The sequence below is a fragment of the Lutra lutra genome, chromosome 5, assembly GCF_902655055.1.
Source record: "Lutra lutra chromosome 5, mLutLut1.2, whole genome shotgun sequence".
NCBI lineage: Eukaryota > Metazoa > Chordata > Mammalia > Carnivora > Mustelidae > Lutra > Lutra lutra.
In genome coordinates, this window is record NC_062282.1 from 843,583 (window position 1) to 863,941 (window position 20,359).

The following is a 20,359-nucleotide window of genomic DNA, read 5'->3' on the forward strand; positions in this document are numbered from 1 at the left end:
TATCCTTGTTTTAATACGCTTATTCCGGAGACGGATCTGCCTTCTCTGCCCTTGGCAGCTGTGCCAGCACCATCTGCGACTTAATGAGGGCCTTTCCTCCCGGCCGCCCATCGGGCGTGACACCGCCATGGGCTGCGCTTTGCTAGAGGACGCCGGCACGTGAACCCACTGCTCTGGCCAAGCTCCCCGCCCGCCCCAAGCAGCTGACCACGCCGCCAGAGGGAGGACCCAGGGGGCTGCCGCCTGGGACGGCACCTGGAACGTGGGGCATGTTCCTAGGCGGTGGTGCCCACGATAGGCAGGCTGTGCTCTGGGCTGTGGACCGACACGGGGGCTGTCCACAGCGCAGCCCACGCCTGTGACACGGGCAGGGACGGCCCATCTGACAGCCGGTAGTTACTGGGGGGCGGCGGGTGCTGCTTTGTCTTGAGGACCTGCCTGGGCTTCCTGGCAGCCCCTCCTCCGTGGGACTGAGCTCTGGCTGCCATGTGGGTCTGGCCGGTGAGCCCGCAGCAGGGCCGAGGTGCTTCGTGTCCGGGGAGCTGCAGCCCTGCACACAGGGGTCACTGCCCCCTCCCTGTGCTGCCCGCCTGGCGGAGTCGCCGGGGGAGGCCCTGCTCTCAGGCCGGTGAGCGGCCCGCCCTCTGAGAGATGAGCAGCGCGTGTGCCTGCTGTCCCTGCGTCTGGCAGCTCGCCGTCCTCACCAAGCGCCCTCTTGGCAACTTGGGGCTGTTTCGCTTGAAGATCGTAGTTCCCAGGGATGGACCCCTGGGCTCCACCCCCTGCTCTGAAGCTCGGATGCTCATAGCTGTTGGGGCCGCCCCGGCTGCAGACCCTCTGGGACACGGGGAGTTGATAGGTGCTCTTCTCTCTCTGGAGCCTGAGGGTCCTCTGGGCACTTGAATCGCTAAGATCGTGGCTAATAAAGGCTCCGCATTCTCTGGAGGGAAAACCCTCCACCAGGTGGAGACCCTTCACTTTCCGAGGAACTGGCGGCAGCCGAGGACACATGCCTTGGGGCGGGGGAGGGAGGTTGTAAGCAGTGGTCCCAGCCCTGTAAGCAGGTACAAGGCCAGGCTGGTGCCAACCATGGGGACGACTTCATGGCCTGCTGTGTGTGTGTGCGTGCATGTGTGTGCGCATGAGAGAGTGCACACGGGTGGCCGACCGCTCACCCACCTTCCCCTGCCTCGGCCTCCACCGTATTTTGTGCAGGAATATTAGTAGTGTTGAATGGTGAATGTGCGACTCCACGCTGGGAAGCATCGGAGGGCTACGTGACGGCAGCACGAGCGCCGCCAAGGACGGCCGTGAGGACTGTGAGATGGTACATTTTTGGGGAGAAGGTAAAAGCGTCTGCTTGTGCAGTAAGCGTTCCCTTGCGTTAGGAGAGGCACCCACTGGACGTCAGTCACACGCCATCAGAGGGCAGGAACCCAGGGAGAGGACGGGCCGTGCCCACCGCCGAGTTCAAAGCCCTGCTCCGCGAGCCAAGGCCTGGGGTCAGACGCGCTCCTACCGGTGGCCCCCAGGGCCCAGGCTGGACCAGCATGGTCGGGCGGGCCCCCCGGCTGGGGCCTGGCAGTGGGGAAGCCGCAGTGCCTCTTCTGCTTCCTGTTTCTGAAGGAATCTCCTGGAGCTCCCTCCTCCCGCGGCACACATCCCACTCAAGCCTGTTCCCATGGGGGTGCGGCACGCCGAGTGTGTGCAGAAGTCGCTGGGGGCGCGCACGGGCCACGTCACCCGCGGTGCGCTGTGCCTGGAGCCCTCGGCGGCTGCTCCCGTCCCCGCTGGGGAGCAGGTCCAGCCCAGAACGTCCCTGCCATTGTGGGGGTGACGCCCCTTTATATTAAACAGGCAAATACGAGCACAGAGAAGTACAACCCGCTGAGTCCCAGTGGAACGCGTGCCTGGGCGCCCTCCTCGGACCGCCAGGGGCAGAACCGTGCAGCCCCTGGTGCACGTGCTGCTGAGCGGACCGGCTCGTTCTAGTGGAGCCCTGGAGCCAGCGACTCCCTCACCCCCTTTCCTTCCGTTTCGGAGGCCGTAATGCTTCGGCCCTATTTCCTCTAATTCTAAGCCTTCACTGCCTGGAGCAGAGAACGGAGTGCGAGATCCCGTCTCGCTCGGGCTTCACGAAGTGCGTTTACGGCTTTCGCTAGGGGATTCTGGGGGCCAACCCAGCGCTGCGGCAAACGGCCACGCGCGTCGCTGCCTCCCAGTGCCGGCCACTGACCTGATGAGGCTGCACCGCGCCGGGCCTGCCTCTGGGATCAAGGAAGACTTTCCTACAGAATTTCAATTTTGTGTTTTCCAAACACGCTGGGTGACTTGCTGAGAAACCCAGCCTTGACTGGTTTTCTGCCACAGCCCAAGACACGTCTGCCGTTGTCTTTCTTTTCTTTTTGATTTTCTAAGTAGGCGCCCCACTCCGCAGGGAGCCCAGCGTGGGGCTGAGCTCATGACCCTGCGATCGAGACTGGGGCTGAGGTCGAGTTATGGCGCTTCCTGGACTGAGCCGCCCGGGCACCTCTGCTGTGGTCTCGCGGATAAAACGCCACACGCATAACAAAGTATGTCGTCATGTGGGCGAGACTACATTTTATTCATTCCACGGAAAACCCGAGGGACCCCAGTCCTCCTGGGGCCTCTTCCGTCCGCCCATCCCACCGAAGGGACGGACTCCCAGGCTACGCACACGCTCGGTCCAGGACGCGGAGCGGCGGCGGGGAAGGGGATCGGGAGGGACAAACGTCCGTTCTGGGTCTGCTCTCAGAGACTCTTCCTGAACGCTCGGTGGCGCCTCATTCAAAAAGCCCTTCATGCGCAGACCCGGGGTGCGGGGGCCACGTGGGGGTCCCCACCCGCAGAGTATCTTCGTTTGTTTGCCTCCTTCATGGGTCCCTTGGACGTTCCTCTTCGAAGAATGAATTTCTGTGCCTCCTGCAGCGACAAGCCGGCGACGACCGTGCGCCGGGGAGGCCGCGTGTGCAGGGTGGGAGTGTGCACCCATACGCCCGGGGAGGCCCGCGAGTGTTTTTTCTGGTGGCCCTGGTGGTCACGTTCTACGGAGACACCCAAATACAAAATCCAATTCATTTAAAAATTCAAAAGGACTTTTTCCCCAAGCAAACCTGGAGGCTTCGCTTCAGACCCAGCTAGAGGCTGTGGTCCCGTGTGCTTGAAGAGTGGGCGTCTGTGGCAGGAGCTGTGAGGCCGGGCTGGGCCGGGGTGGGGGAGCCCCCCACCCCCCGTGTGCGGAGACCCTGCTCCTCGCCCCGACTCAGGTGCAGGCCCCGGCGCCTTCCAGGACGCTGGGCGGGGGCCGCGGGGCGGGACGCGGCTGGCATGCACGAGGGGTGCGGGTGGGCGGCCGGGCAGGTGTCCACAGGGAGTGCCCTGCCAGTCGCCCCAGCCGGGCCGGGGGCCACAGGGACGTGGATGACATGACGTTAAACAAACACCGAGCTGGTGACGTCTATAAAAAAGAGGGGGTTTGAAAGGGATTAAAGAAGCAGAAAAGGCGCCTGGGCCGGGGTGTGCGGCGGAGCCAGACGCTGGAATGTACCTGGTCAAGAGAGGTCACAGAGAGGTTTAAGTCAAAGCCCCAGACAGCCTCGGGTTCTATCAAAAAAGGGCCCATAAATAAATATCCTCTGGCCCTCAAAGGAAAAAATGAAGTAGAAAACAATTTTTTCTTCTTTTTTTAAAAATGCTGAATGCTTCCTGAAGTATCTAAATGAAGTTTAGAAAATACTCATGAGTTCTCACAAATATAGAAATGTTTAAAAATCAGACAGGCCCTGCCTCGCTGTGACCCCACAGAGGCCGGCAGAGGATTTGTGCTGGAATCAAAATGCACGTGACACGTCTTGGTCTCACGCGTGTCGCCTGTGCGTGTGGAGGCCCGTCCACTTGTGCGAGCCGCCGAACGCAGACTCCGACAGGAATGTGAGGGAAAACCACGGTGGCAAGTGACCCGGGACAGTGCAGGGGACTCGGCTACAGCCGGCGTCGCGGGAGGGACAGCGCCCTGGGGCTCACACAGCCCCATCCCTACACGGCTCCCTGCGGAGGACCAGGGTTAGAACAACCCTGGGTGTCATGGAACTCGGGCCGAGGCCGGCACACGCACAGAGCCACATCTCTCCAGAACCTTCTGTCCTAGTCCAGTTTCTCACGGAAAGGTTTCCTTCCAAAATCCGAGTTTTCGGGGCTGAAGTCTGCGCAGAAGCCATTGGGGGTTGGAGCGAGTGGCGTCTGTGCGCTGCCGTCCGAGTGTGTCTGCTTGGGGTATAGGTACTCCTCTGCGAAGTTGGGGAACGTTTCTGCAAAACTGCAGAAATCCGCTGGAAAAAGAGGTACTGGGTAAGCTGGGGGCAGACACCTGGACTCAGCGGGGGCAGGCACCCCCACCTCACACCCTTCCGTCGGGGCTGGAACCCATGCCCTCAGAGGGGAAGGGGAGGTTGGAGGGGAGAGGAGAGGAGAGGAGAGGAAGGGGGAGAGAGGGGATGGGACAGGGGACAGGAGGGTCCTCCCGTTTTCTCGGCTGCTCATCACAGAGCGGCCAGCTCAGGGCTCTCGGCATGCCCTTTTGGGGGAAAATCTACAGAGAGCAGGCTTTGGAACCCCGCAGTGTGCTCTGGGTCTGTGTGCAAGGAAGGCACTGCTCGTCAGAGGATCTGGTTTGGGGACAGGACAAAGCGTCCATGTGAGGACCTGATCTCGGCATGGCAAGAGCTATTGAGGGACACAGCCGTGCTCCGGAGAGACCAGACGTGCGCCCGGGGAGACAGGGCCACTGTCTGTGCCGGTCACAGGGCTGAGCAGGTCTGAGGCAGTGCCTCTCCCAACAGCCCTGGGACCCAGTCCTGGGGTGGACAGTGCCCTCCAAGAGCACGGGGACACTCACAGGCCTGGGTGTGGGAGACTACGGACCCCAGGGAAAACCACCCGTGCTCCTCTGGGGGCACTGAAGGACTTACTGGGAAACGTCTGCAGCTGGTCAGCGCTCACTGTGAACAGCCCCTCCCCAGCCCACCACCAGAGCGCACGGGGACGCACGGTCTACTCTTCGAGCAGGTGGACACACACAGACACACACACACGCTCTAAATCAACACACACACCCGTGTCTGACATTTGGTTGCAATTTTAAAAACATGTCCAAACAAGACATGAACCGTGACCTTTCCTGAGCAAATGTCTCCTCTTTTTTAGCGAGAATACATTCATTTCCAAACGTGCGCACTGGTGGGCCCGCTGAGCGGGGCAGCCTTCTGGGGACCCAACCACCCCAGATCCCTTTCCCTCAGCCTACAAGTGGGTTTCAGGTCTGAGTCCCCGAGGACCTTAGCTGTCCCAATTTGCGTGGCTAAAAGTGATGAGCCCCCCTGCCCCTCAGCCCACAAGGACATGCCAGCAGTGGTCGGCCTTGAGGGGCAGGCTCTTGCTTCCATGGGGGACTGAGACCAGGGACCCCCGTGGGCTGTCACGGCCCGGCCTCAGCCCACACTGCCTGCAGTCCCTGGGGATGGCATGGATCTGGGGCTCCCAGTGTGGGCTTTGGCTCTGGCTCTATCCATCCCCCGTACAACAGACTCCAGACCCCCTAACCTGCCCCTGCCAGGCCTGAGGACAACCCCTCCTTCTGGGAATTCCACGTTGCACAGGACAGCATGGCCCTGGTGAGCACACATGGGCGTCGCTCCCACTGTGTCCCCGTGCCCCACCTCCAGGCACACCCCTGCACAATGGGCCCCTCCTCCCCCTGCCCCCGGGGCCACTCACCAAATGTGATCCGCCCCGTCCCTTTCTGGTCAATGGCCTGGAAGAGGTTGGTCACGCTGAGCTCTGCCACCCCTAGGGCAGTCTTGAGGATGCTGGACAGGGCGTCCTCATTGATGTCACCGTCCTGTGACCCGTACATCTGCCGGCAGAGGCTGGCGTCACCCCATAACCCCCCCAACCATGCAGGCATCCTGCTTCTTCTGCTCATGGGGTTCCCAGCACTCGTGTAGGCCCGACCCCACCGGCTGGGAAGAGCCAGGACTCCGAGGACACGGATCCCCACAGGGCAGGGAGCTCTGAGCACACGCCCCGCGCTCCCACTAGAGGGCGCCCCAGGCAGCGGCGTGTGTTTCCCGGGGAGAGGGACAGAGCCCGCACCCTGGGCTCGCTGGCACATGTGGGCACTCGTGGGCTTTTGCTCAATGACATGAATGAACCACCACCTTCCTTGGCTGGCCAAGGGGGTGGCTGGCCCATGGGCCCAGCGGAGAGTGACCAAGAGCAAGGCCCTGAAGGGTTGGTGTGTGCTGTGAGCCTCAGTGTGGGTCCTGCAGGGAGAGGCTGTGGGCCCCGTCAGGCAGGCCCAGCAACTCGGGCTTGGGAGGGGGGTCACCCTCTCCCCGGCCCCCTCCTCCTTCTGCAGCCGGGTAAGCCTGCCCCTGCAGCGGGGGCTTCGGCAGACACTGCCCGGAAAATGGTCTGCTCTGAGCTGGGAGAGACGAGGGGAGCATGGCCACCGTTCCCAGACCAGAGTCTACAAGCCGACAGCAGAGAATCTGCCGGGTGGGGTCCGTCAGAACGGGCTGTGCTGAAGGCAGGAGCCGCAGAGCAGCCATAAGCCAGGCGCAGGCCCAGGGCCCTAGAGGCACCTGCTCGGGCTGGAGGAGGCCGGTCACGTCTTTCTAGACAGGAGCCACCAGATATCAGTGTCACCCAGTTAATTCTCACGGCGCGACCCACAGAGGCACCGTGCACCAAGGGGGTTTCCCAGCGATGCTCTGCAGAGGGTCTGCTGGGGTCCTGGATTCTCCAAACAGTGAGAGATAAGCAGCTGCCTGGCTTATACATCAGGCTCTCATGAATCTGGCTACTAGGAGTTGCACCTGTAAGAGCTACCTATTCTGAGACCCTGACAGAACTGTGTTTCTGGATGAGGAAAGCCAACCCACAACTATCCTAGCTGACGCTGTCCTGGTGAGCCAGGAGAATCTGCAGGTGAGCAGGGACCCCCATATGAGTGTCTCTGAGACTCCCACACCACCTGCAGCAGGGTGAATGGCTGGGCTCTGGACAGGCAGCTCCTTTGCAACCCAAGTCAGTGGGCTGATGAAGAGGTCGTGCTGGGGGACCTGAGAGGTGGGGGCCTGTCCAGGATGGCTGCATTACGGCACTGGGTGTGGGGCACCCGCCAGCCCTGTCCAGGCCTGCTGGAACTCACGAAGACCAGACCCCGTGCCCTTCTGAGAGTGTGGGGTACAGACCGCAGACAGGAAGGCTTTTGTGGAGATTGGGGGGCATTTGTACAAACGACGGCAGATACAAGCTTCCGTGAAAACGGCAGTCAGACACAGGGCAAGTCTGCCACGTAGGACGGGGCTATAAGAATGTAGCACAGGCCTGACGTGACCTGCGTCTCACTGTTCCTACAGGCTAAACTCCTGTAAATGCCACACTTGCCTTGAATGCCAGCTGGATGGTGTCCAGAGTTCGGGCAGGCCGGCAGACGACAGACAGGGCGACCACGTACTCCCGAGGGTCCATCCTGCCTTCTCCGCTCTGGGGACGAGACGTGCCCTCAGGGGAGAGCCGGGCCCCTCCCGCGGGTCGGAGACCCGGGCTTGAACACTGACGTCGGATCTTATCTGCCTCCACCAAACGAGTATTTTTGGAAGAACATTCATAACCCACTGGCTTTCGCGAGGGGCCACACCATACACCCTCTTTAGGCCACTGTGATCAAGTTCCAGGGCCTGTGAGTCTGGCATATGAAGCTCACGAAAGCTCAGGCCACACGATGGCCGTCACGTGCTAAGGATTTCCTTCGAGGAAAACACCCGCACGCGGCAAGCGCACACTCGTGTTCTGAGGACCTAGTGGCCCGTGGCAGAGCGGTGAGCCTGCAGAAGGACAGCGAGCCCCCAGCCGCGATGTGAGGAACACCCGGCGCCTGGCCCACTGGACACTCGCTGAGTGCCACGGAGCAGGTCCTCAGCGACCCTGGGGTCACCATGGGACAGGCTGCCGCTTCGAACAAGCGGGCCGCTGCAGGGAGCGGGAACGAGCCAGGGGCCGGCGCGGGGCGGAGGGAGGCTCCCAGCGCAGTCTCCCACACCCAGGCCCTGAAAGGCCACCCACGTCCAGGGCTGTACTGGCAAACACGGACCCCTGGTCCAGACACGACGGGTGACTGGGTGGAGCGCGGCATGGGGACAGTTCTCACGCGCCGCAGGGAAGGCCGAGGGTTACCCTGTGTGCCGAATGTCGGGAGAGAGGCCCCCCATCCAGAAATCCTGGATTTCTGGAGGAGGGCACATGGTTTGATATTTTTAGGCTTTTTAGAGATCCCATTTAAAACCCCAAACTACAGGTTTATCAGCAAATGTTAACTTAAGTGACAAACTTCTACGTGCATTTCAAACCACAGGAGAAAACATCCAAGCGACAGGGTGGGCTGGTCAGGGCAAGGAGGGGCCGTTCTCCCTCTCCTTCCAAATCCCCAGGCAACGCTTCTAACTAAAACAATACATGTTGGAAAGCTGGAGGTTTTGCCAGGAGACCCCTCCCAGGGCCACGGCCCCACCTCATCAAACAGGGAGAACATGTCCTCCAGCGTGTCCGAGACTGGGACGCCCAGGTACTCCGCGAACTCGGGGAGGCCCATCCGTCCTCCCCTCTGTGTCCTGGCGCTTTCAGAATATCTAGCCAGATCTTTCTCAAGCGTTTCTGGCTTTAACCTACACACAAAAAAAGGAAAAGATTTTTTTCATTAAAATTACAGAATGCTGCAAAACAGGATGTTTACTGTAACAAGACTCAACAAAACATTAAAATTACTTCTACAACGGACAGCGGGGTCATTTTCAGCAGGTGTTCTAATAGTCTGAAGGCACAGCACGGATCCCGCCTCAGCGTCTCCGCGGGAGGGACGGACGCCTCTCGGGCAGGTGGGTGGGACCGTCCACGGGGAGCCCCGTGCTGAGCCCTGAGAGTTTTGAGACACCTCGAGGCAGACTGAAGCTGATACTGGGAAAGCGCCCGCAAACCCTGAGCACGAGCACTTCTATCTGCTTGAAGGCCCAGCCGGCCCTCAGCACCCACGGCGACCTCCAGCTCGGTCACCAACAACGGCAGGGGAGGGAGGGCCTGCTAGGAGTCCCCGGAAGCCTCCTGTCTTAGAAAAAGCGTCTCAGTGGTGCTCCTCAGAACTCTCCCTGTTCCTGAGCGAGCCCCACTAGTGCTGCCGGAGAAGCCACCGCGAGCGAGGGAGGGGCTTGAGGAAGAAAAGGCGCCGCACTCACCCCAGGCGCCTCACAAGCCTAGCGAATTCGAGAAGGCAGGTGTCCGCGGGAAGCCGGAGCTGTCCTTCCGCCAGGGCGAGCTGGCAGTCCTCAAATGTGTAGTCGGTTACGGAGATGCCCAGGGCCCTGCGAAGAGGGGAGGGCACCACGGTCAAGCAGCCCCAGGGCAGCAGAGCAAGGAGGGCGGCCCAGGGTGACCACAGGACAGCGAGCGCATTGAAGGACCAGGGGCCCCCTTCCCCGGCCCCACCCCTCGGGGCTCCCAACCAGGTCCGTGCAGCAGTGGCGCCTGCCGCACGTCCCACCGAGACCCCTGCGCCCAAGGCGCACTGTGGCTGGTGCGTGAGGACGTGCAGCTGGGGTCCGCCACCCCTCCCTCTGGGGCCCGCAAGGCTTGTCTGCAAGTCATGCTTTTGCTGAGGTGTCTGCGCACTAATTTGGTGTCTCTGCAAAACTTGTTTTAGTTAAACAAGAAAAAATTGCTAGGAACACAGGTGGTGTCCAGGGCGGACGTGCAGACCGTGGGAAGAGCAGGCTTCCCGAGAGCGCGCGAGGCCCGCGTGGGGCCACAGCCAGAGCGCGGTAGCTCTGCTCCAGAAAGCCCAGGTGAGTCTGCGGCACTCGGGGCGCGGAAGGCTCCGGGGAACGGGCGGAGCCGTTCAGCATCAGAACGAAGCCGACATTTGCAACTTTGAAAAACCAGACTAAAACACACGAGTGTGAGGGTGTCTGCTGAGCCGGTGAACCATTCTCGAGCCTGGGCTGGGGGCTTGCCATGCAGCCGTGAGGAGCGCTCCGTCCCTTCGGATCCTGCGGACACAGCAAGGCCGTCTCCAGCCACTCCGGCAGAGCAAGCCCCAGGAGACGGCAGAAGCCCTCGCCACAGCCTGTGTCCCGTAAGGTAAAGCTGGGAAGGCCTTGTAGAGGGACACCCTGAAAACTTCCCCTGGGTCTGGGCGTGTGGAGGACAGACTTCATCTCCCCAAGCTGTCCACAGACAGGAAAAGCCATCTCCCCTGTCCACTCCCATGTGTCCCTCCCCAAGAGGGCACATCTGGGCGGGGCCTGTGCAGGACAGAAGGACGGCAAGGAACCTGGGGCCGGTGGTGGGGGGGAGGTGACAGGGGCCCAAGCAGGGGCTCCAGCCCAGGCACTTGCCCCAGAGCCCTGTGGGACCAGAGTTCTCACGCACGCCCACAAAAGCACCCCGGCCCCCAGACGCCTCTGATAGGAGCACTGGGCAGTGAGTACTCTGAATGCTGACATGTACAGAAAGACAGCGTTTCAAGTTCACATCTGGCACTAAACATGAGCACTCACTAGTGGACCCCAAAGTCCACTTATATAGAGCCTGGGGCGCCCCAAGAAGTTAGCCATCACTGCGGTTTCCACCCTGCTAGGAAGCAAGTGTGCAGCAGGTGCCTTCGAGGCCACCACGCCACCAGCTGTCTCATTCAGAAGCACAACTCGTCTTACAAGTCGCGGGGGTCACCTTCATAAGGGCTGGCTGTGTCCCCAAGTCAGAGCTCAGCCCTTCTAAAGAACGGCATCAGATTTCAGGAAAAATGACCTTCTTCTATTACAGGAAACACAATGGTAGAATATTTGCCAAGTATTTAAAACTAAGCGCTGTCCCCCATAACTGAATGGGCTTTTAATCATCACCATGCTACAATGACACTGTGCCATTGTGGCTGGCAGATTGGCTTTGAAGTCCTTCCACGGCCAGTCCAGTCCCACTCGGCAAACTGAGGTATCATCGTGTGGGGACAGAAGGCAGGATGACCAGGAGCGCCTCGGGTCATCCCGTGAGGAGGTGGGGGGAGGTGCGCGCGGGGGCTGCCGGCGACGCTCAGCGGGTCCCAGGCTGTTCTCGGTGGGTCTAAGGGCCAGGAAGGCGACAACCCACTTCCATGTTTCTGGGTTCTCCTGTGGCTGTGGGGGCAAGGGGCTGCCCTGTGGCCAATGTGCCCTTTTCCATTCGATGTGGGGTGCTTCCCCTCCACGAGCAGAGCGTCTGTGACATAATTACTGTTAAATGTTATTAGCTAATTTATCTGAAGAACTAAAGCAGTTTACCCCCAACCTGTCAAGCCTCTGACTCTGTGGAGACGATATCCTTGTCGAGGGGTTGAACAACCTGGCTTCCCCTGAACGGAGAGTTGAGGGCATCCTGATGGCCGACCGCCCCCCACGCATCCTGGTGTGGGGTTCTGAGAGCGAGCGGGAGGTGAAGTCCAGGGAGTGGGCACCCGAGGAGGCTGGGGGTGTCCCGCGGGCCTTGTCCCCAGCGCCGGCCTTCCTGAGGGGCGTGTGGACTGCGTGTGCCTACCCCGCGGAGCTTTAACTCCCGCATGCTGAACCTGTGACTTGGCCTGGTAGGGCCGCACAGAACGTGGGAACATGGGGGTTCTAATGCGCACACAGTGGGGCAGGGGGCTTACCTCCTGCCTCGGTCACAACTGCTCAGCCACGGCGCTGGGAAAACCCCTCCAGAGCCACATGAGCCTGCCACGGGGGACGCCTGCAGAGCCACTGAGACCCCCTCCCAGCACCGCAGTGGCCCAACGCAGAGGCGGCCCCTGCTGCCCGGGAGCAGGAGAGAGGGAGGCTGGGACACGGCGGGCGAGGCTGTGCAGGCCTTAGGCTGACGTCCCCTCATCCAAGACAGCTGGGGACAGTGCGGACTTGGGAAGCGAGAGACTTGTGGAGCGAGCGTGCCTCACTTGGGAGATGCGGCATCTAGTTCCCACGCCGCACTCGGCGAGCCGGACGGAGGCCCCGCAGACACTGCCCGGGGGCCGCCCGCCGTGGCCGCCTGCCTCCCCAGGGCGCACACACCCGGCGCTGTGGCGGCTGGCTCCGACCCACGCAGGTGAAACTGAGCGAGTTTAGCCACAAAGACGCAGACCCGGTGCGCGACGCAGCAGGGACCGGGGAGCCCGGCGGCTGACACAGCCTCCAGTCTGCGCGCGGTAGGCACTTACTCGCTTCCGCCGCGACCTGCTCTCCGAGGGCTACTGAGCGCGTCTGGGCTGGGCTAAGGAGGAACGGGCTGGTGAAGGGCTCCCTAACACTCCGAGGGCTCCCAGGGGATGCCGCGGACACGGGCTCTGACCCGGCGGGAAGGGGCACACTCACTCGGCCATGACGCGCCGCACGTTGCTGGCGTACAGCGCAGGGTCCTTCTTCTCCTCCTCCGACGGGCTGTACACAGGCAGGAACTGAGCACAGAGAAGGCTGCGTTACTCCAGAGCGTGTCACACGCCCGCCCCGGCGCACTTACTGGTTGGACGCAAGGAAGGTCTGTCAAAACAGCTTCCGTAAGAACCACCCTCAAAGCGGTCACGGTGCACGGGCACACGCACCCAGATGCACGCGTCCACGTGTGTGATCATGACCACGATGCCTCCGGGACAGAAGCTCGTGTGCGCACTCGGTTCTAACGTCACGTGGAAGCTCCCTTCGGATGCTAAAGAACTACGTAAAAGTAGTTAGAACTTTTTCTCAAGTATGCTCCCCTTTCCAGAAATCTCTGCTTGTGCTGGGGGATACCACAACACGCTGCGTCCACGTGGAAGAGAGACGAGATCTGGTGTCCCCTGCCTTTTGAGAGGATCACACACTGCCCTGGGAACGTGCATCTTGCACGAGTGACACTTACTCTGCACCGTCAGTAAGTCCCCCGCTCCGTGCCGACTCTGCTAGGCAGAGAGGAGACATCCCCGAGCGCTTCTTCCTTCCTGCAGACACTCAGCCCCTCCCCCAGCACACGCTCTACAGACCCCTAATCCCGCGGGGGCGTCCTGAAGCCTCATGGGCTCTCGCCACACGGTTTCAGGCGTTCACCCCATTCACCCGCTCACAGGCCCCTGTGAGCACAGCACGAGGGGAGACGCTTAGTGCAAGTTCAAAAATTCAGAGTTGCCTTTAAACTCCGAAAACTGTGGAGACGCCTGGGTGGCTCAGTCGTTAAGCGTCTGCCTTTGGCTCAGGTCATGGTCCCAGGATCCCGGGATCGAGCCCGCATTGGGCTGCTCAGCAGACAGCCTGTTTCTCCCTCTGCGGCTCACCCCGCTTGTGCTCTCTCTCTCACAAATAAGTACATAAAATCTTTAGGAAAAATAAAGAGCTCTGAGAACTGGAAACGAGGCCTGAAATAGAGAAGCACACACAGGAGGCCAGGAAGCAGCCACACGTAATGTCCTGGCGGATGGCCAGCCCCCTTGGACTCGGGCCAGGGACCTTTCCGCTCAGTGTGTTGTAATTAAGTAGCTTCTGCTATACTGAAAGAAACTGGAAGCTGGCTGAAATCCAGGCTCACTTGTAAACTCAGTGCAATTCTGCAACTTTTATCAGAAGGTAGCAAATTGCCTCATTAAACCCTTTCCGTTGCATTTGGACTCCTCTGTCGGGGGCAGGGTAGCCACTGATTCCCCTTTTAAGAAAAGAAACTCTACTCCTCACCCACTTGGATAAAACGTACAGGCTGCATGAATGTGGCTACTGAACGGAGCTGAGAGAAGGGGTGTCGTGACCTCGGGACCTCCTGGGCTGAAAGCTGCAGGCAGGCTGTGGGATCTGACCACGGATCAAACAGGACGACCGGATGACAGATCTGTATGATCTCTGTGATCCAGCAGTAAGAGTAGCAAGTAAAAATGCCACAAACATAACCCATTGCACGTGTGCCAATGTTAAACACCGTTAAACTCCGGTAACCATGATAAAAGTAGGGTCTAACTTCCTTGTCGATGTTTAAGAACCTATTTGATTCGTGCAAAATCCTGCAGGAGACACTATGTGACCGGTGAAAAGGCCCAGGGAAGTACGTCTGAGGAGCAAAGAGAAGTGGGAAGACCTCGGAGCAGGCCAGATGACGTACAATACCGGACCTGTGCAGACAGCAACGTGACACTGCCAAAGTCGTGTCTGTGCGGACACCGACACCCTTATCTCTAGAGATGCCAACACGATGCTGGATCTGCAGACGCTGGTCAAACCTCACGTCCGCACAGGAAACAAAGGTCACGTTGTCTTCATCCAACGCAACTCTGTATCCGCAGGGACAAGGCCATAGTATCCGAACGGAAGAAGGGCTGAGTAACACTGTATCTGTTCTGACCACGTGCCGTGTTCCCTGCAGACACCAGCTAACCCTGGATCCGCCAGAGCCGATGGTGGAACAGTGTATCACTCGGCTGGGTCTCCGACCCGCTCTGCACAAACCACACCAGAGGCCGCCTCGCGCTGGCTGTGCGCAGACTGTGACCTCACATGACGTGACACTCCAGCTACAGACACCCCGACGCAACACCGCATCATGCCGCATCTGGACACTGATGCTGGACCTTTGCAAGCCCGAGCGTAAGGTTGTTGAACGCGCATCTGTACAAACCTCGATTTCCACACGATTGTGAAACTGACACAGTGTGAGCCACAGGGTCTCCAACCTTAAAAATGAACAAACAGATTTACAGCTTTGGTTAAAAGATTCTCAATCTCTTTTAATTAAATGACTTCAATTCTGGGAGCATCTGGGCGGTTCAGTGGGTTAAAGCCTCTGCCTTCGGCTCAGGTCATGATCTCAGGGTCCAGGGATAGAGCCCCGCATCGGGCTCTCTGCTCTGCAGGGGGCCTGCTTCCCCCCGCCCCCCGCCCGCCTCTCTGCCTACTGGTGATCTCTGTCAAAAAAAAAAAAAAAAAAAAAAAAAAAAAAAATCTTAAAAAAAAAAAATGACTTCAATTCTGGGGCAAACTCTGCCAACGCCCGACCCCTGCAGGGCAGCTACCTTGTTCAGGGCACGCCGCGTCCCCCTCAGGCCAAGGCCAAGCCTCACAGCACTGTGATGAGGACAGGGCTACCCTTCTCAAACGGGGTTCCTCAGTGTCCCCGCCAGATGCACCCACCCCTGCAGCTGTTCTCTGCCCTGCAGGCGCCCATTCCCCACGTGTCCTCCGGCTCAGGAAACCTCGTCTATGTGACACTGTCCCGGACCTGGCTGTCCCCAGGCCACGCAGACGCAACAGGTCCTAAGTCGTGCCATCTGCAAGGTCAGCCCCTGAGCTCCGGACCGCAGAACAAACACCACCACCCGTCTCTCTGTAGAAGTTGGAAACAGGAGCCGTCTGGAGCCTCTCGTCCTTGGCATGGCTCCTCTCCCCAGCAGGCAACTGTGCTCCAAACTCCCTCTCTATAGCCCCGATCTCTGACCATCATCAGCCCCAAGCCTGGCCACCAGGGCCCGAAGGAGCCCCTTCACACCTTTCTCCCAGATGCCCCCTTGCTTCTCACCATCCACCCCACACTCTGGCCTCAGCAATGCTAACGCTACGGGCTGCAAATGCGGCCACTCAGGGCACCCCCCGCCCTCACCCCCAGCATCCGTTCCAGACGCCTTGCCGGGGGGCCTTGGGAGGGCTCTGCCTGGTCCCACCACTCACCCTTCTGCTGTGCCAGGTCAAACACTGGTACCACGGAGGCCTGCTGTCCTAGAACCCTGTGCCTCCCCTGCGCAGCCGTTCAAAAGAAGGGCCGTCTCTGCAGCTCCCCTTTTGTTTTTTCTAGGAACTGCAGCACGTGAGTGGGATGGTGGCCACTGAGCTCACTCACAGTCACCTTCCCCTGGAGTGGGAGACCATTAACTTAGGTCCTGGAATCCAGGAGTGTGTGAACGGGCCAGGTCTGCACACTTAGTTTCGCAGCAGCAGACTCTAACTGCTACCATCGAGCACCAGCGGGTCCCATGTTCAGAGCTTCCGCATTTGCAAAAGGAACCAGAATGCAAGGCAGTGACTTGCGTGGCCCCTGTGCGTTCCCGCAGGACAGGACACACAATGTGACGGCACAGGGTCTGACTTACGCGCCGGGTCCTTGCCACGTCCACGTGATGGTGTCCTGGGGCAAGAAAGGAGCAAAACACATCACAGCTGGCAATCAGGGACCTGGGAGGGAGCCCTTCCTTCCGTGGTGTGCCCGCCGTCTGTCCTGGCCCTCGACCTGGCCCACCTCTGACCCCAGAGAATGCTGGTACCCTTCTTCTTCCCCAGTCCACTATGGAACAGGGGAGCAGGTGGGTGCCCATTACCTCCTGGCCACCCAGACACACTCCTCTCCTCCCACGGCTCCAAGGTCGGCAACTCTGACATCTGCCTGAGCTGCCGCCCCAGTTCCGCTTTCCAGCCTCCTCTGTGTTTAAGTCCCTGACAACATCAGTTCACAGCCCAGGAACCTGCTTTGGGCGAGCAGTCCCAGTGACCACTGTCCGCCATCACCATCACCCACCACGTGAGGCTCATTCCAACCCACACGCCCGTGGACCCCCAAGGCCCTGGCCTCCACTCGGGGCCGGAGACGCCCAGCAGATGAGCCCAGGCCTGCGGGGGAGCAGAAGAAACCACTGCGAGGCACTAAGCGCGCCTAAAGGCCCCCCCCACCCCGTCTCAGCTGCATCAGACACCGAGCTGGGGACGCTAGAGGACACAGACCCTGTTTCTGCCCTGACTCTGGTCCCAAGTGAGCTTCTTTCTTCTGGAGTCCTGACACCCCCTGCCTGCTTCCCGTGGGCTCCGGAAAAGCCGCCAGCTACAGGGGACACCCCGGCCCCCACCCTGCCCGTGGCCGCTGCTCCTCCGCACGGGTCCGTGCGCCAAGCTGTGAGCGGAGGCCCTCCCTGAAACTGGGCAGCTGAGGTCTGCCACAGACCGGCGGGCTGAGGGCGCACCGAGGCAGTGCTGCCTCTCTGGCAACTAAGCTGAAGGCTTCTGGAAGAACCCAGTAAGGCGATTTACTGAAAATAAGCCCATGGAACAGGCTTAAAAAAAAAAAAAGAAAATCTAGAATTCAACCCGCCGAGGATTCTCTTCTTGTCGGCCGCTGGCGAACAAGCGTGGCTCTTCTGAGTTTCAGGGACTTAATGTCAGAAGCCTCTTATCTGTCAGTTCGTGTGGCGACGGGTTCTGACCGACACTGACTGACTGACCGCTCTCCCCTTGGAGAACCTCTTTTGTGCTGTCAGCACCTGGAGGCATAGGGTCTGGTGTGCAAATCTGGGACCCTCCGGGTCTGGGCCAGAAGCAGGGGGCCAGCCCCTCACGCCCGCAGGTGTCACACGTAAGCATGCTGCCGTCTAGACAAGCAACTCCAGGCCCCACGGTGCTAGGGCGGCTGAGTTTCCTTTTTGTCGTCATAAAGACACGCTGTGACAGGGAGAAAGCTCGGTGCACTGAGCAAACCCACCTTGGTGTCCTCCGTCAACAGTCCAGGGCAGCTCACACCCAGGCAGGGCCCAGGGACACGAGCCTTGGCTGGGAGAGCCCAAAGCCCGTGCGGGTGCAAGACACACACCTGGAGGGGCCACGGCCGAGCGAGACGCACCGGGCACCGAGCAGCACCCGCAGAGGCTCGGGGCCTGCGCCAGGAATGTGGCCCACTGAGCTGGACACGTGTGGCAGGGCCACAGAGCCCCCAGGGGAGGGGACAGCTGCGGCTGCTTTGACAGATGTGGAAACGGATGCCACGGCGAGCCTCTCGCCACAACCCGTGGAGGCTGCATCCGGCCTTCCTGCCTCCCCCGAGCCGGGGCCCCGTCGAGATCACCAGGTGCTCTGGGGCCCAGAAGCCCCCTCCTGCGCTTTGCTCGGACAGAACAGGTGACGCCTTCCCCACAGACTCAGATGCACCGGCAGAGGCTCCTTTGGTACAGACTCACTTACTTCCCTTCCCTCCCGCCGTCTCCAGCCTTTCAGGGTGTAGACTCTCTTAATGTCACAGTTTCCCAGGTGACCAGGGAGCAAAGGCTGCAGAGGACGTGGGGGGACGGCTTACGTCAACGCAGCAGGACCCGTCAGCAGGGAGTTCGGGCCCCCGCTTCGTGACCCGTGCCAATAGGCAACTCACCATAGTCCCAGGAAAACACACTCACCAGTTCGTTCGGGTACCGCAGAACCACGGGCTGCACGGGGACCCCCGGGATGAAGGCGCCTGCAGGGAAAAGGGGCGTCGTCTTACTTGGACCGCTGGTTCCTCTCCCTGCACGCTTCATCCGGGCCCGGGGAAATGAGCTTTTCTGCCACCCCTTCTCGGTGGATGGTCATCGGGTGCCCGGAAGGCTTCCTCAACGGGGGTGTGGGCTGAGTCACGCCAGGGAAAACCACAGGCTCGCAGGGACCCAGGAGTGTCTCCCCGACTCGCTCAAGGAGGAAAAACAGAGAATTTAAGAAAATTACATACCGGGCTTGAAGGTAATGAGGCAGGTCCTGTTGGTACACGTTCCTTCTGGAAAAATCATTATCTTGGAATGAGAAGAGAAAAGGTCCGCTTTGAAGGAACGTAATCCGGAAATAGTCCACTTTCTGCACTCCAGACACTTCATCATTCTCAGCGTGGTTTAGGCACACGACGGAAGCACGCCTGGCTGTGCTCCCCGGGTAGGAGTTCTCTACAACGAACCTGGGGGCTGGCGCCCGCCTCCTAAGCGCGTGCCCGGGACTGATCGCGGCCGCCGTGGGGCCCGGCTGCCACCGCCTGGATGTACCACCAGCGCGCAGCGGGGTCCCCCCAGGGGCAAAGCTGGACAAAGACACACAGAAGGGGAGCTCAGCGGACGGCCCTGGGCTGAAGGCATCGGGACCAGGGCCAGAGCCGAGGCACAGCTGGGCCAGCAACCAGAAACGCCGCAGAACCAGTGGTTAAACACGTCCCTGCTGGGACTCCTGAATCCTTCTGGTTCCTACTGACCTCCAGCCACACGACAGAAACTCAACTCTCCCCTCAGCACAGGGACTACAGCCCACGCGGCTGCTTCCAGACGAGGGGCAGGAGCCAAGCACCCCGGACGTCACGACCCCCGGGGGGCTGCCTGCGGGTGAGGGTGCCTGGCAGCCGGGCCTTCCATTCTCTGAGCACCCAGGACCCAGACAGCCCCAGGGCGCTCCAGCTTCCGAAGAAATACAGCCGACATCAGCTGAGGCCGCAGCCTGGCTGCCCACAGGTCTTCCTGATGCTCCCTCGGGAGCTGGGCTCACACGGACAAGCTCGGCCCGGGGTTCTCAGGGCCAAACAGCCACGCCTTATGGACTGGCATACACCAGAGGCCGTGCCTGCTGCGGGTCCAGGGATCGCCAAGCAGTCATTTTAGGAAAGACGCTTCAGGCACGTGAGACACACGTGAGACCTGCCTCATTTGTCCCAATTTTACAATTTCAGGACCAACAGTATCTGACACTCAGCACGACCCTGAACTCACGCACACATCAAACGCAAATGAAATGAAATGAATCTGGCCCCCAGCTCGCGGTTCACTGCATTACCTGTGGCCACTTTCCATTGGACTGTGCGCGCCTCCTGATCTCCTCCACGGTCTTCCTGCGGGAGTCCTGGTCGGACCGAGACACGAACACCGGCCGGATGTACTTTATCAGAGCTGCCAGGGCAGGAGAGGCACTGGTGTGGGAACGCACGGGTTCTGCCGTGTGCAGAGGGATACAGGGGGCTGCCCAGGGCACGGGGCAGAGACGAACCCCCCGGGACACCCCAAGGGCAGCAGTGTCCCTGAGGGTGGGCGGCAGGTCAATGCCCGATCACAGGGGATCAGGGAAATCACCGCGGCTCCCTCACACGATGGTATGCCACCCACAACCTGCCAGGTCGAAAGTAGCACCACCGGTGTCCGCAGCCTGGAAAGCAGGGAAAGCAAGGGCAGTAAGGCTGATCGCGGACAGAGGAGGGAGCTGCGGGGAGGTCAACGGCTCCAGAGTCGGAAGGGCCCGAGGCGCATGGCTTAAACCCCACCAGCCCGTCATGGGCAGAGCCGTCTCCCTCGAAGACACGGGCTACTGCGCTGACCCCGGGCACTGAGGACTGTGACTTTCTTTGGAAATCAGGCACCTGCAGACGGAGTCACGTTAAGATGACATGGTATCAGAGCAGGGTGAGCCCGGACTCACGCCCAGTGTCCTCGCATGGAGGAGGAGACACGGACGTGGGCGCAGAAGGCCATGGGGCGGCAGAGCCCAACACTGGAGTGACGTGACCACAGCCACGGGAC

General features: G+C 60.5%; 1 protein-coding gene across 1 annotated transcript in view; it reads right to left on the bottom strand.

Moving 5' to 3' along the window:
- Positions 1-2,578: 2,578 nt before the first annotated feature.
- Positions 2,579-20,359, bottom strand: part of LPCAT1 (lysophosphatidylcholine acyltransferase 1) — a 43,847-nt gene continuing 26,066 nt past the window's right edge. Inside the window, 11 exon segments of the mRNA XM_047729794.1 lie at positions 2,579-4,349; positions 5,794-5,932; positions 7,471-7,569; positions 8,594-8,747; positions 9,312-9,437; positions 12,453-12,535; positions 14,710-14,764; positions 16,175-16,209; positions 18,236-18,294; positions 18,544-18,604; positions 19,623-19,735. Coding sequence (XP_047585750.1) covers positions 4,165-4,349; positions 5,794-5,932; positions 7,471-7,569; positions 8,594-8,747; positions 9,312-9,437; positions 12,453-12,535; positions 14,710-14,764; positions 16,175-16,209; positions 18,236-18,294; positions 18,544-18,604; positions 19,623-19,735 — 1,109 coding nt within the window. The 3' untranslated portion in view covers positions 2,579-4,164.